Below are 17,143 nucleotides of genomic sequence, written 5' to 3'. Positions count from 1 at the left end.
TAAATGAAATCAGACCAGCTGAAAGTGGCATGTGTCCATGAGCACGATACGGTGTGACGTGTATTAATTATATAGGACCGCGTTATGTGTTAAGTGAATTATTGTGTAGGACTTGAGCATTTTATTTTAATGGACTACCGTTACGTTGTTTTACAGTCATTTGGTGTTCGCATTCGATCTACCAGAAAACATTTCGTGCATAATTCATATTGTAATAAGTAGAAACGTACGATTTTAACCTAAACGTACGGCTTACCGCTTAATCTAAAAAAAATAAATAAATGGCAAAACAGAAAACTTTATTGATAATCGTGTTATAATTGTCAGGTTTTTTCTAATTTATACCTAACCTAATATCGTTTTGAAGTTTTACCAATAAGTAATAACCATAGATGGTTAACCACAACAAAAATACATTATTATGGTAGGTACCATCTATTCGCATGAAACTTTTTTGGACCAGTAACCGACGTGGTCAATGTGGTAACATTTTGGAAGTTTAGATAGGTACCACAACACACGGACAATTATGGAAATCCCTATAGACTGTTATAATATTATATTTAACAACCTCAAGTCAGTACTTTTGTGCCCCACAAACAATAAATACCCTATATATTAAAAATAATTTCTTGAGAACAGCTCTAAGGGGACAAAATGATTAAAATGTCTTAACTATTATCATGTTTGTTATTAATTTTCAACAGGGCTTTCTATAAAGCTGTTGTTTAAGCTTCGATGCGAAGCTGAGAAGGTAAGTACTGTTTTTACAGTAATGTTTTTTATTTTATATTTATTATTTTTTGTGTTTGGACCCACGATATCTTCTAAAGCGTTGACCCAGTTTCCTCGTGTAGCAACTCTATGGATAAGAAATCGTACCTGAGAGGTACTTCGATTTTGGCCAAAAATATAAAAAGTTCACCCACTTCAAAATCTGGAAAATACCCAATAAAATTACATATTTTTCAACTTAAAATTACTGCACTCTATAATTTTTTTTTAAATAGTCGAATTCGTTCCAAATTTGTAATAAATATTCTTTAAACATAGTATAGGTACTGCCATTAAACGTTGGCAAACCAAAACAAATTTAATTAATCCTTTTCCCTAGAAGGGTTTAAAAACATTTTCTATATGTTGCAGTTCAAGGTCTAGAAATTAGACTGGAGGTAATAAGGCATAGCATACACAATTTTCTCAAAAATCTGTAGTGACTTTTTTTTCGTCGAGCAAAACCCCCCAAAAAAGGGGTAAATTACATTTTGACCGTAGTCAATTTATAAAGGTTTGCTTTGTGTGAGTGAATCAACAGTCAACAGGTAAAAGAAAATATTTTTTAAGGAACTAACAACTATTTCAATAAATTATTATAGACATGAACAATAATCGTACTTACCTAAATACTTAAAAATACATTTTTAAGGGGATAATATGAGGTCTGTTTTTTGACGTTTTCGACTAAAAAGCCAGACAATATTTCGACTACTTCGGATGGTCCGGTTTCAATTCTGTAAATATTTATGAGTTCTCTGGCAACTCTACTAGTTAATGTAGGAAATGGATTTTTGGTTTTTTTGTGTAAAAAAATTGAGTTTTAATTTATTTAATTACAAGAAACTGAAATGTTTAAATGAAAATCAGATTGCTACATAACACAACAAAGTAGCCAAAGAACTCAAATCTCTTTACTGAATTCAAATTGGACCATCCAGCATCCTAGAGAGTAGAAATTTTGTCAGGATTTTTGGTCTAAAATAAGCCAAAATTAGTTTTACTCATAGAAAAAATTATATAAATTAAAAACAATATCTTGGGGCCGAATTCACGACAAATTCACCGGAAAATTAATTAAAATGGTCGAAATTGATTAAAACTACTTTTTTCTTAAATATTGCCTATACAAAACTCCTTAAAAATAGACCGCATGCAACCCCCTAAGCACATTATTGTCAAATTAGGTACAATGCTTTTATCGATATTTTTATTTCTACTATTATAGTTTTTTTTTTATAAGAATCTTCCGTTTATTGTAAATTGCAAAAGCAGTTGCATTTGAAACACTGATGCACGATACAAAATTATAACCATTATTATCCAATAATGGCTATCATAAAAAAAAAAAAAAATTATAACCAAAAACTAACAACAAATACTAATAACAATTTACAATATTCAGTAAAGAGAACTAATAAAATAATTGATTTGAGCTTGGCCATAAGCAAATAAGATTAACTTACATAGGTATGTATAGTTTTTTTTATGATATGGTTACCGAAATCGAGCACACATACACATACTATCGGGTACACAAACTATAACATATGCTTAACTTGCTGAAAATTTATAAAATAAAAAATAAGGATTTTTTGTTTTGAAAAAAATGTACATATTTGTTTTTTGTGTCTGCTATCTGCTTGACGTATTTTAAGATTTATCCAAAAAATGGGTAAATATTACGATGCATGTTTTTACATTAGTTTTTTTTTTAAGTGTATTTCCTTATTAAACCTAGCGTGAATGAACAATTTATTCTTTGCAGCAGCAATGCCGTCAAGAACAAATAATCATACCAATCAATAACACTCAGAACTAATGTTTTCTACGGTAAGTAATCCATAAACACACGTAACAATGAACATAAAATAACACGTACTGTTGACAATTCCGAACTTTCCATAAAACAAATTTCTCTTGTATTCTTTTTGATATAAGTCGGTCATTAAAATAAAAAGCATAGAGTTGAAATAATCTAAAATAACTTAGCTACTAATTTATAATAAATACTTATTTCAAAATAAAGTTTACTTATGAAAAAAATAACACATAAAAATGAGTAAACAGCTAATATGGTTAAAAAAAAGTCTATTGTCGAGTTTGTTCTTTAAAAGCTCAATGACTGAGTTTAAGTTTGTGAATTTTTGTAAAAAAAAACCTACGTAAAGTTTAAAATTAAAGAAATAAATGTTTAATTTTAAAATAAAGTCAATTCAGATAAATAAAATGTGCATACAAAACATAATTTAATAACTATTATGATTTATTTATATTATTAAATATTTTAATTTTTTTTTTCATAATACATTTTTTATAATAATTAATAATTGAGAGGTTAGACGTAATTCAGGAACAAATTAAACATAATATTCAAATAACAAATAATAGTCTTACAAGTATATTGTAAAAATCTTAAAAATATTAAATATTGATTTCTTATCTATTTAATATTGTCACTTTGAGAACCGCATCATAACTTACGTTATAGTCTAAAATATCAATAAATTGTAACACACCGATGGATATTTTAAAAATTAATAAGAAATTAAGAAAAACTATAAATATACAGAAAAACAACTACTCAGTAATAATCTACTAAATAGTTAAGTTAATAAAATATATTAAACTCGGTGATTAACTCTAATTTTTAAAACAGTTGTTGCCTTTGATTGTGTTCTTCTTCCTCGGCTTCTAACAATTTTAACTGTTGGTCCAGTTCGTCTTGTTCTTGTTGCAATAGTTTTTGTCTGTGTTCTTCTATCATTCTGTTTTGGTGTTCTTCTAGTTTTTTCTTTTGTTGTTCCTCCAAAATTTTTTGTTGCAGTTGTTTTTGTTCATGATTTTGTGCAGCCTTTTCAGCTTTTTCCGCTTTAGTGGCACTTTTTTGTGATTTTTGATTAACTTGTTTCTGCGGAGTTTGATTAACAATTTGAACAGGTAACTGCACTTGGTTCTGCTGTAAGGTTTCTTGTTTAATTGTATTAATCAATTGATGATTGATTAAAAAAAGGAATCTCAATCCAGCAACCTAAAAAAATATAAATACAATACCATCAATAGAAGTTCATTACATTGTTATAATAAATATACATTCTTTATACTTTAAAATTAAAAGGAATTCCAATTAAAAAAAAGTCAGCACAGTAGAGTTGTGCATGATGAGGACAGAGCAAATTGAGATCACAGAGCTATAGGAATTATTATAACTGAGAGTAATAATATCACTCTTAAATAAAACGCATTGATGCGAATATGTCAAAAGTACAATTATTAAATATCCATTGTACAGGCAATGGATATGTACTTAAAATTTATTTTCTCTCATCAAATTTTCACATGTGACATGTGTCAATGTGATATTGAGCAAGTTTGGTAAGAATGAGTATATTATTCACAAGCGAGTAGATAGTAATTTCACCTAGTGTAATCTTAGACATAACAATTTGTAATGATAAAATAATCAAATAAATTCACCTCCAATACTGAATTGTGATTAAGACGGCAACGACTACCCGCTGCTAATGGTTTTCCATCTACGTATATACATTTTTTACCCTCGCAGACTATTAAAAAGTCACCAGTATTACGAAGACGTATTGTCGCTTGTCGTCTTGATATTTTCCAAGAGGGTCCCTCGAGTTTTAAATCCACATCGACTTGCTGATATTTAGATGATCGTCCAATAGTAATCTGATAAACAAAATACGAAACGTGTTAAAAATAAACCTAATAAGAAAGTGATAAAATTTGTCAAAATCCAAAACACCTCTTTCGATCTCATCAAGTATCTGACTAATCGTCCTCGTAATACAGCTAACGTCTGAGGTTCAAACTCAACTGGGTTAATACCCGTCATCGGAAATACTAATACTTGAGCTCTCGGCAATTCGTCTTCTAACGTTTTTATTTCTCTCTTTACTTTTCTGTTTGGAAAATAAAATACAATTATTTTTACACATTATAAATTGTGTACAGAATTGTAAAAAATATAAAAAACAATTATTTACTTATTCGTTATGGTAAGATGTCGTTCGAGTACAGGATCAGGCATTTCACTCAATAAATGTTGATCATTAAGTAATTCTTCACATTCTGCAAACGTAGGAATGTGCTCTGATGTCGACAAAGTCGTAACTAAAAATATATAAGCAGTCATACAGTTTTTGATCTTTCAAGTGCTCTTTTTGTTTATACTATCCATAATTGAGCACTCGGAATAATTTTTAAATTACAAAATAACTCTTCACATTTTCGGTTTTTATAACTCTTTGAGATAAAACATTATTTTTGTCTTATCAAATCAAACGTATAAAATTATATAAACTTTAAATTAAAATAAGATAGTCAAAATTGAATAAATATATACATTTTTTGAGAGTTAATAAAAAATGTTAAACACAGTTTTGAAAATTATAGTTGGTAATTTTCCATAAATTAATTGTAAAATAGGAAGAATTAATAACTATTATATAGAGAGTAGAATAAATTGAAAAGTACCTTCTTGTTCATTATTGAGGATATGAATATTTCTGTCTTCGACTGCACTCATTAATGGCAACGGAATAGGATTTTCCAATGCACCTAAAAATATTTAAATAATATTCTTAAAAGTCCATTTTTTATATTTCTATTAGTATATTACAAGTTAACATCTATCGTCCTACAACATACTAAGCTGCGCTGAGCAAAATTTAATATGACAACAAATAACAACTAAAACTAACTGTACAACATATTAATTTAAAAAAAAAAGGTTATATTTTATTCGATAATTTAAAAAAAAACATTGCCTAGTCAAATAAAAAATGATTTGAATATTTTAAACATAATAAAATATTTAGCCCAATTAACTTTATTTTTTTAGTAACATAATTACTTAACCTATGAGGGGAAAATTAAAATATTACAAACAAATAATTTGTTTTAATATATATATATATATATATATATTGGTGATTTATTTAATTTATTATTAGAATAAAAATGTATTCAAATAAACTAAAAAATATAATTGGCAGAGTTGCTCATTAACCAACTGGCCAATTAAACAAGTATTCATTTTGCGTAGTTGATAAAAAATAATAGAAACTAACGTTTTTCTGAAGATCAAAGTAATAACTAAAATTGCTGATAAATATAAATACCAATGCAGAAAACTGGCATATTGTCTTAATTTTAAAATTAAAAGTTAATGTGAACAGATTAGAAAAATATGTTTGTAGACTGTGATCTGTTTAGAACGGCATCTAATTAAGTTAAAAATGATGAATAGCTAATAATCAATACAAACATCTGTTCATTTTTTTTTTTAAATAAAATACTCACTGCATTGATCTGATAATAAAGAGTAGCGTTTCATCAGTTGCCAATGACACATGAGTATTTTGGCTGTTCTTCTACGATGAAGTATATTTGGATTTTGAGCAAGCAACTCTTGAAATGTTTCTATTGTAGGCTGCGTGTTCTGTAATAAATCAACAATTTTTAGATCAATGTACACAAATCATTTTCTCATGACTTACCGATTGTACTGTAGCCAAAAGTTCTTCCTCGGCAATAGAAAACAATGCTTTGGATTCAATGTTGGCTATAGTTTCCGGATGTAAATTTCTCATAGCGGACACGGCGAGTCTTGAAATAGTCGGGTCGTATAATAAGGCGTACCACCGTTGCGCTATTTCTTTATGAGTAAATCTACAGCTGAACTTCACCCCTCTGTGCACCATTTGTAAATTATTTGTCTGAAACAAACAGGTACAGTAGTATTATATTTAACAATATTGATATTGACATTTTTAATTGCCATAAACAATAGATACCTGCAATACACTTTGTATGAGCATTAGGTCGTCAGAAGGTTTCCAACGTCCCAAGTCCTTGTTCAAGTTCTTTTGTTTTCTCGACCTATTTCTATATGACGGTGACGGAACTGCCGACGTTGTAGCTATGTTACCGAATGGATTCAACGTCGCCGTACTTAGCGACATTCTATTGGATGGGATCTTTCGCGGTGGTGCACTCGAAGTCGACGGTATTGAACTTACAGGAGTCCCTATTTCAGGAATACTGTGAACTGGAGACATCACGTTGTCTAATTCTGTAAAAATAAAAATAAAAAAATGTTCACATAATAATAAACACTAGGCATTCATAGTGTGACATATAGTTCAAATATTGCTTGACAAGTTATTTTGCAAATTGAACAAGGAGAGAGGGTTGATATTTATGTAGAGGGCATTTAAACATTCAGCTCTCACAATAAATTATAAATATCTAATTTAAGAAAAAAAATTACACCTGTAGTTGAGGACGTCAAGTTCAAAGACTGTGTTCGAGTACGTTGTGTTTTAGGTAAAGGGGAGCCAAATGCCGCACCCAGACTAGACTCAACCAACTCGTCATCAAACTTCCTTCGTTTGATCGATCGTGAACTAAAGTTAAAAATAATAATTTAACCAAATCACTTACAGTACAAATTTTATCGGTAAATTTAGCTATAATACCTTCGACGTTTTGAATTGTCGTCCATGGCTGCGGTATTGCTATCGTTTAAACTATGATTAGAAGACGATGCCATTTTCTGTCAATCGTTGGTGATTTCCAGAAAAAATAATTAACAGTAATAAACAAAAATTAACTCTTATATTTTGTGACGAATCACCAACGCACGCAATCACTTTTACTCAGTACTTTTTGTATACAGTAATAATTACTACACTCAATACCTAACTAAGTTAGTAATAAAAAAACATTTCTAAATTTCAATAAATAATAAAAATTAAAATATCGATGTCCAATAATTATCAATATTAATGTAGATTGTATGTAATAATATGTTAAAGGTATTTATGAAACGTTAACAAAAAAACAACGCCGCTTGGCTGATAATGCCCAAACATTGGGATTACAGTGTTGCCATCACAAACAATTTTTTACATCCCATGTCTTCTTGCATAACCGTGATAATTATGTTTGTAAAAAAAACACATAAAACTCGACGAGAAGCCAATAAAATTATTGTTGTACTCATATAATAGGGTTTTAATTAATTGCACAACCGCATGCACTAGCGAGAAGACCAAGAGAAACCTTATATAAATATATGCAGAATCTTATTTCCAATACTAATATGCGTATACCTAACGCCAATTATTCATTGTCGGATTGTCGAGTCATGTTGAGGGAGAAAAAGTCTTGGGTTATATAAAAGCACTTATGAATAGATAAGACAATATAATTATAGTATTGCAAAAATATTATTTATTTTGTTCATCATTCATACTCTTTATTGGATTCGACGTTAATTTCGTTAAAAAAAAAATGTTGGGTAAAAAACCATAATCTAAATATTAATAACTTATGGTGGACAATTTTTCTCTTAATGTGTTTTGTATACCTAGGTAGATGATATAAAAAAAAAAACTCCCGAAAAAAAGTAGAGATAATTTGTATTATTATTGATCACAATCAATGATAATCATACCTTTTAGTATTTTGTAAAAGTCCAATTACTATTCATGTAATTAGTTAGCCTTCATAATTATTTCGACAACGCCATCACAGTATAATGTATGCAATACATCGGACACGCATAACTAACATTGGAATTCATTTTTAATACTCGCAATGATAAACATTAAAACATAAAAACAATTTTAATTTCTCGTTTGCGTTGTATAGTTAAAATATAATAGGACTAACGAGGAGAGTTTTATCCCTATATTTATGTCTGGTAATACAATTCATAATAAGTAGGTAGGTACTTAAAAAAAAAATGTCATTATAAAGATTATTGACAAGTTAGTAGCTGCGGTAAAGAGTAACCATAATGGATTATAGTATATAAATTATATGTATATTTCTTTTTTTAACAGAACCAACGATTATTTGTATTGTATTCAGTTTTAATGGAAATTAAATTATAGACGTGTAAAAAAAATGCAATAAGTTATTAACGCGTTTTTCGTTGAATTTGTATCTAAAAAGTAAAATGTTTTCGTTATCCAGAAAAGACAAATTCAACTACACACGTGTATTATTGTGCCTACATACAAACGATGTAGGTATAAATGTATGTAAACAACACATTTTTAACAAAAATGTAAGTATAAATCAATTTATATTAATATGTTAAAAAACGTTACTCCTTGGCAAAGTTGGACATAATTAAAAAAAAAAAATTATCTATTTAATAACTAGTACTCATGATTATTTTTTTAGTAGTAAGAAATTAAAACTACTATACATGGTAACGTTTTTATTATATTGTATAAAAACATATTTTTTTCTCATTTGTTGAAATTCATATATGGAGTATAATGATAATAAATTCAATTATTTAACCATTAATAAATTTATTTGTAACCAAAATTTAAATTTTTAATCATGAATACATTAATTTGAAACAAAGAAAATTATTCACGATAAATATTATTTTTACATGTGATTAATGAATCATCAATAATTATTATTAAATTTACTTTTATCTTTAAATAAAATGTCCCCAACACTGCTCCCTGGACAAAAGTTTGAAAGTTATGAAGAGTTTTTTAACACAATATTTACCATGTAGCCTTATGAAGAAAAACATTACCTAATGCTTGTGTCAAAAAATATACAACTAAAAAGAGAAATTATATAAAAATGTGGAATAAGGTTTCAATAAATGTATTAAAAGTTTACTAATTAACAAAAAAAACAAGGTCTGGATGAAGGATCTACTTCTCTCACCCCTTCCTCCTTCCATAACTGCGTTGCTGACCGTGATCCGCGAATACTGATATAAATATAATTATAATACAACTATGGTGTGTATTTTATATTCTATATTTTGCTGTATTGTCCATTTATTCACCTATATAATGGCTATAGATGAGTATCTATAGCCATTATATATACTCATCTATGATCACTACAATTCAACCTATCCAAGGGCGTACCTACATTAACCAATGTGACCTATATTATTACCTTGTAAGGTCAACAATTTTAAATATTAAATAAATGAATATTATCCCACGCAGTAAATAAAAAAATAGGTAGTAAACAAAAGTATAATTGTTTAGGAATGACGAATAACTACATACAATTATTTTCAAAAGAATTACTTTGCCCAACAACGAATATTAGAAAGTAACTAGGACCTTGAATATTAAAAAACGAATATTGAAACGCATCAATCACGCTAACAAATCAGTTTTAGCCAATTTAACAAATTCCATTCGGTACCGCATCTTGATTTCTGATAGTTCGATGTAGTGTCTGTTCTTCATCATTTGCACTTTTTCAACCCTGAAAAATAATTAAAGAAAATATGTAAAATTTTGATATTTTTACTAGTTAAAGTAGATAATATAATATAGATATTATATCAGATTGTTTAATCAATTCGTCAAAAATATTTTAAGTAAAATCGTTTAAAAATGTTACAGTATTTTTACTATATTCTATTTTTAAAACTATTATTTTAAACTTAAAATATGTATAAATACGTAAAACATACATTTATATATTACAAAAAAATATACTTTATTGTACATTATATTAAAAAGTAATTATTGAAAACTGGGTTGTGACCAACAATTATAATGTATATCGTATGGTTAAATAAGTTAAGAAAATGTATGGGTAAATGACTTATAAAGGTAGGTGCCTAACCTATTAAAACGTTTTATTTAAATATTAATAACTGATTATGGTTATTTATAATTATAATAATTCAAGTGATGAGTACCATAAAGGTACGAGCGACAAATTTAAAAAATTAGTTTTTTATTATATCTTATCCTTATGTGTATTAGTTTTAAGTTTTTCATTAGAAGAAATGTTTAATTGCAAGTAAAAAAGTTAATTAATCAATTATAATTTCCTTAAATTTTTTAATGTAAATTGAATTAATAGACCACTCCCCCAAAGATAAAAAAAGATTAATTCTGTACCGTGTTTTATTAGGGACTAGTTGGCTATTGAATTGTCCATCAACCAGCTCCCCAACATGTCGCTGCTCCATCTCAACTGTCTCGAAAGTTTGAAGCCATATTAATTCACTCATAAGATTAGCATAACAATACGCTAAACTATTGGTCTCATCGGCAATATCAGTTTTCTTCTTTTGAAAAATATCCAAAATGTTGAATATCTTCGATAGTCTAGATGAAGACATGTTATTGGAGTAAACAACAATATCAACTGAATGGAAATTAAATTGAAATTATTTACATTATTTTACAAAATAATAATAAGCTAGGATACAATAAACAATAATATTTTATAAAAATATTTTGTAAACAAATTAAACTTGGGTACATTTTTTAATAAATAAACAAAGAACTATTCAGATAAAAATAATTAAATATAATTTTATAAGTGAAGTATTTTTTTAAATGTTTTAATAACTTTTAATTTTATCAAATTTTTTTTTAAAAATTTTTTATTCCTTATTAGTTAATTTTCATTACCTAGCTCATCGCCCCTTGATTGTAATCACCATATCTACAATCGATTTCCTCTTAATTATTTTACCTAAATTTCTTATTTTGTCCATTCAAATTACCTTAACATTATCATTTCCAAACGCTCGTTTTTTTTTAGGGTTTAATGGTAAATGAATAGACTTTTCAACTTACTTTCTTATAAACTAGGTACCGCCAGTGTACAATATCTGATATAGAAACTGTATACTATATGAAAAAATCTATCTGGTGTTAAACCCACTTTGTAAAACCAACCTTTTTTAACCTGCAACGATGTTATGGAAAAAAAATAATACATAATATATAAATAACATAATTTATTTTACTAAAAATATATTATGCAATTAAAATAAATAGTTTTATTCTATATTATAAATATTTTTAATTCATATAATAATCATGATAATTGAAATTATCAAGAAATGCTATGAGGAAGGCTCAATTCCGGAAGACTTCAAAAAAATCAAAACGATCACTCTACCCAAGAAAGGAAATGCTACCGATTGCTCAAACTACAGAACCATCGCTATCCTATCTCACTCGTCAAAGGTAATTCTGAACATTATAAAGAACAGATTAAAACACAAAGTGGAAGAAAAACTTGACAATGACCAGTTTGGTTTTAGGATGGGTAAAGGAACGCGAGAAGCTATTTGCATGTGACAGACATGATAGGCTACAACAACAAGGTTTGGCCTTTAGAAGCTGATGATGATGATGATGATAATAATCATGATATTGGAGCAAATCATGGTGTTATAACTTTAATATACTACTATACTACTGAGTACAAAATAATTCACTGAGAAAAACAAATTATTACATAAAAAAAGAAGGAGAAAAGCTACACATTAATGATGGAAATAACAAATAATTAATTAATAGTACATACAGAGTTTGGAATGCAAAATAAAATCAATATAAAAAATAGCTAAATTAGTTAAAGACGTTTAGTGTATTAATTTGTAATTAAATAATAATGCCAACCCAGTTTTAATTTTGAAAAAAGGTTTAGCAATTGCCGGCAAAGAAATTAAGTTTTTATTTTCGAGCTTAATTCTAAAAAAGTTAAAAAAAAAAACTCTTAAATAAATATTGCGTAAAGTTGTAAAACAATACTTAAAAGGACAAAATATTAATGAGTTAAAAGAAATCTGTATTCGAATTATATTTTATTCGTGGTTTGTCAATAAATTATATATATTGTATTATAATTTAAAGCTTAAACTATAAATTATAATACATTTTCTTAAAACATTTATTTCCTACTCGTGCCACTTTTCTGTCTGAAATATATGTGCGATATATTTTAGAATAACAAATACATCTTGCATAAAAACCAATTAAAATAAACATTTATCTAGGGAAATAACACGTCCTGAATTGAATTGTTTATTCTAAAATAAAATATATATATATAATCCGTGTAAAAATTGTTTATGAGCTGAATTGTACATATAAATGTATAATAATATTTTAATAGTCATATTTATTTTAACAAATCACGAATACAATATAATTCGAATACAGATTTCTTAGCGGTTTATTGAAATTAATGGTCAATGTGAGAAACCGCATAAAATTAAACAATAATTTTAATAATAAGACATTGGGATAGCGTCTTAATCTGATAGTTTTGGTGACTATTTCAAATAAAACACCGTTTTTTACTGGCAGTTTCTTAAATTTTTATTTTTTCCCCAAAATTGATTTTAAAGTTTGCAGTAGGGTGCGCGCCTGTGAATATTAGTATTGCATTGTGACATCAATAATAACCGTGTATTTGGTTCCATTTCCAATTTCTTCAATCACAACCCCAATGATGATGTTATTATAATATTATTTATTATTGTGTGACCTAACGGCAACTTAAATAAACTCTCAGATACCGTTTAACAGCGTTTTTCTTTGAGGCGCAATGCCCTTGGTATAACATATTGCGTGTAGTAACAAAAAAACGTCAACCGTACCGTATAAAATGAATTAAACATTATGTATCAAAGTAAATAATTAATATTCTTATAAAAAGCGTTTTTTTTTCTTACAAAACATGTTTTTATAGCTGTTCTTTTTACTACGTGGGTTTGTCTATAATTGCAACAATACAACGACGGTTGTCGTAAATAACACTTAGGAAGGGGCCCCTCCCTCACAAACGTTGTTATACCTATAGCGGGAAATTTTATATGTATTTTCCATATTATTATCGCCTACAATGCGTATATAATACAAAACAATCACAAGTTTATACAAGTATGTTACGTACACGCATTCGCTTTGACTAAACTTATAGTAGGTTTTTTATACGAATACAGTAGACGGCAAGACTATAGATTACTAGTGTCCCTTATTGTGGAGGAAATTTTGTTTTTTACAAATGGGTACCTAAGAATAATAATATAGTCCATTAAATTCGTCTTATAATGATTAGCTATTGGCTATTAACAGTATGTTATTACTAGGAGTGGACAAATTACTGGAAAAAAAAAGAAAAGAAATGGACTACAAACAACTAGTTAAAAATATGTATAGTGTTGTTAAATAACCACGTTGTAAAACAATCAACATGTTAGTGTTTTTTTTACAGAAACAGCACGCACGCCGTTCATATATTTTTAACTCTAATTTCACCTTTGATTTCCGAGAGTAAATATTATACAGTATTACAGTACTTTGCGACCGAATAATAATATTTTAAGATTTTTCAATTAATTTATACTCATTTGCGCTATAAAAACTGCGGTTTGTGTTATTCTTAACTGTATTAAATATTTTTTTAAAAAATTTTTAGTTACAAAAAAAAAAAAAATTCAAAATAGCCTTTTTTAATGAGAATAATTTGAGAATTTTGTCTGGTCGATAACCAGGAAATCAATTTAGACCTAAAAGCCTGATAAAATTACGCTTACTTAAAATGATCGGATTTCAGTTTAGTAAATATTTAAGTTCATCGACCTTTATGCCAGGTTATTGTGCAAGTCGATTTTTGAATAACTGTATTTAATTTACTTAAAAAAAAAAACAATAATGGGAACACTGAAAATTTGATAAACTCAAATATTACTTTAACACAATTTTAATTGAAAAATCGATCCAAACACCGATAAACTCATAATTTTTACAGAACTGAAATGGGACATCATAAGTAGACGTAATTTTGTCAGGGTTTTAGGAATAAAACGTCCAAAAAATCGACCGCTTTCAATCCCCTTAAGGTGCCTTTACGCTAGCAATTATTAGGGCGCATTATATAGGCAATCTGTCATCAAAACTTCACATTTAAGCTAAAACTTGTAAGTAAAAGTTATCTATTTGGATATTTAATTTATTTTGGTCGTATATTATTTTTTATAAATAATACATTAATTACAACATAGCTTCAAACAATTTATATTATGTCCTTACCTACTAAAGACAAATATGCTTAGGTACGCACAGTTTTAGGTTGAGGTGATGGAACTTGGAAGCACACACTTGTTCTTAAGAAGGGGGAGCACTAGCGTTTATTAAGGCGCATTGTGTTGTCAATTTTTCAATAAAACATAACAATAAGCTAACATTTGTAAACTCATATCAACACAGCAAAGATTGATGTTTCATTTTTCTTTTATCTATTATAACATCTTTCGAACAGTACAGTACGTCACTTTATTCTATGTTAATTAACTATTGTTTTTAATTTCCATACAACAACTTATAAATAACTATTTATTAACAAATGTTCATTATTATTCTGTGTCTATTGGCATCATATGTGGCGGGCAGTTTGATTAAATAAAGTTGTGTCTATCTCTATAATATATTACTCATGGCAGTAATTATATTTTGCATACTACATAGTACGAGGGTTATTAGCACTTATTTGGGTGCTTTCAAGACTTTGAAGGGGGGAACTTCAAATTATTGGCCCAGTAAAGTAACCTTTAGATTATACCCTGTGTTAGATAATAGTTCTGATCTATAGACTTACTACATGATGAAATCGGTTCAGCCGTCAGCGGTTTAAAAGATATCGTAGGTCCAGGCATTAAAATAAAATAAAAAACAGCTCTGCAAAGAAGCTAAAAAATGAAAATAAAAATAATTAAATGAAAACAAATAATTTTAAAAACAAACAATACTTTCTAAGCTCCGCATCGAGTTTAGAGTAAAGTACTAAGTAGTAAAGTGGCTGCCACGACTTAATAATGTAGTGTTGTAATGACACCATCAGGCAAATTTTTAGATGCAAATCTATGTACCAAGCAACGCTCCCTCCCCTCCCCCCATTTCCACCACAGTTATTATTGTTTTGTATTACATAATTCGTATGTACGAAAATATCTACACAGTTTAATTAAAAAAAATATATATTACCTACTTTGGTATTTAAAACTTTTAGCTATAAGTAATAGTTATGTAAGGAAAGTACCGTCGTGGGTATTAGACAATAGACCGTACTACTCAAAGTTGTTGTCACCTAACGTGTACCGATATACAGACAACGCGACCGGGCAAGGCCGATTCGATTTACGGACGTGGGTTGTAGGCTTTGTCGTGTGTGTATTGTTACCACTAAACAAAACGTACTATAATAACAATACATAACATTGGCTGGCAAAAAATTTAGAAAAAAAAACCAACGGTATGCACAGCGGCGCTTGGACGCGGTGTATATATATATATTTTAATTTTATTGTCGGTAAAACGAATTTCCGATTAAAAGTAGACACACGATTATGCCCGTGGATAACAACACTGAGAACCTATAAAATTATCATTACCATGTTTATAATTATTGTAATGATATTCAAATGGTATTCTCAAGGCAAAGGGGATGTCGTCTGCGGGTCATGATACTCGCACAAAAGCAATATATACAAAGTAGTCTGCAAACGATATAATACCGTCGACCCAACAGTTGCCGTTACAGTATCTATATAATATACAAGGCGATTATTTTATCATGGGCCACTGACCACTCGATATCTCATAGGGTTTAATAAGAAATTTAATTTTTTTCATATTGTTTTTATACAATGTGATCTAAATTTTTCAAAAATTTAGATTAAAACAAAAAAAGTTGTACAAAATTGACATTGTATAAAAACAATATAAAAAAAAAATATTATCTTATTCAACCATATCGAGATATCGAGTGGCCCGTGATAAAAGAATTACCCTGTATTCTACTTATATTATGTACTATTGTTTGATTGCGAGGCTCACGAGTTATAACTTGAACATATCATGCAATAATTCTATAATACATCATAATATACTCACTAGATAATTCACAGACAGCCAATACATTGTATTGTTTTTTCTCGACTTCTCGTGAAACACAAAAGTATAATCTTGGTTTCAGCTTCGACGCGGGGCTAAATAGGTTTTTTGGTTTTACAAAAATGTTGCCATTGTTTGTTCGTTATTATATGCCGCGACCTACGTTAAACTAATAACCACCACCTAGATTTTTTTCATATTTCGCTTGTAGATCAAACATCGTACTTAAGAAGGCCAAAAGTTGAAAAAGTCTGCGCTTTCCCTTTTTTTATTATCGATCAAAACCCGTTAAAAATAAACACGAGAAGTGTTGGTATGTAAAATCAAATTAAAACAAAATTATCAAAAAAAATTACTATTTGTTTGGTGTATAAAACTAGTAAAATGGCATTAGCTTTTTCCCTCAGAAGGTGTAAAGTATCTATATTTATTATAATAAGTTCATACTTACGAATGGACAACCAAAACACCGCCACAATAAATCGTTCTTCTTAGAGGCTCTTTTTATGCTCTAAGTTTATATATATATTTATTATTTAAGTCCACCTTAATCCACGGTTTAAAAGAATCCATTGAGAGCCATTTATGTTGAGTTGAGTTAGTTTGTTATTGCTCATTAAATATGTGTA

General features: G+C 28.3%; 2 protein-coding genes across 2 annotated transcripts; both read right to left on the bottom strand.

Annotated features, from left to right (window-relative positions):
* Positions 1-3,196: 3,196 nt before the first annotated feature.
* On the bottom strand, positions 3,197-7,614 carry LOC126840273 (microspherule protein 1). Its single transcript, XM_050575909.1, has 10 exons — positions 7,281-7,614; positions 7,075-7,208; positions 6,597-6,874; positions 6,300-6,518; positions 6,103-6,241; positions 5,275-5,358; positions 4,785-4,911; positions 4,544-4,700; positions 4,252-4,467; positions 3,197-3,805 (listed from the first exon to the last, which is right to left on the bottom strand). The coding sequence occupies exons 1-10, from the start codon at positions 7,352-7,354 to the stop codon at positions 3,425-3,427; spliced, it is 1,809 nt and encodes a 602-aa protein (XP_050431866.1). The 5' UTR covers positions 7,355-7,614; the 3' UTR covers positions 3,197-3,424.
* Positions 7,615-9,297: 1,683 nt separating this feature from the next.
* Positions 9,298-15,353, bottom strand: LOC126840274 (uncharacterized). The gene is made up of 3 exons (XM_050575910.1): positions 15,220-15,353; positions 10,716-10,965; positions 9,298-10,068 (listed from the first exon to the last, which is right to left on the bottom strand). Exons 1-3 carry the CDS (start codon positions 15,275-15,277, stop codon positions 9,957-9,959), a joined length of 420 nt encoding a protein of 139 aa, XP_050431867.1. The 5' UTR covers positions 15,278-15,353; the 3' UTR covers positions 9,298-9,956.
* Positions 15,354-17,143: the final 1,790 nt, after the last annotated feature.

Source organism: Adelges cooleyi, unplaced genomic scaffold (assembly GCF_023614345.1).
Source record: "Adelges cooleyi isolate 19-005CV unplaced genomic scaffold, UGA_ACOO_1.1 ACOO_flye_CR_arks_rails_tigmint_CR_PRNA_376, whole genome shotgun sequence".
NCBI lineage: Eukaryota > Metazoa > Arthropoda > Insecta > Hemiptera > Adelgidae > Adelges > Adelges cooleyi.
The sequence above is the reverse complement of the archived record's forward strand: the minus strand, read 5'-3'. Positions and strand labels throughout refer to the sequence as shown.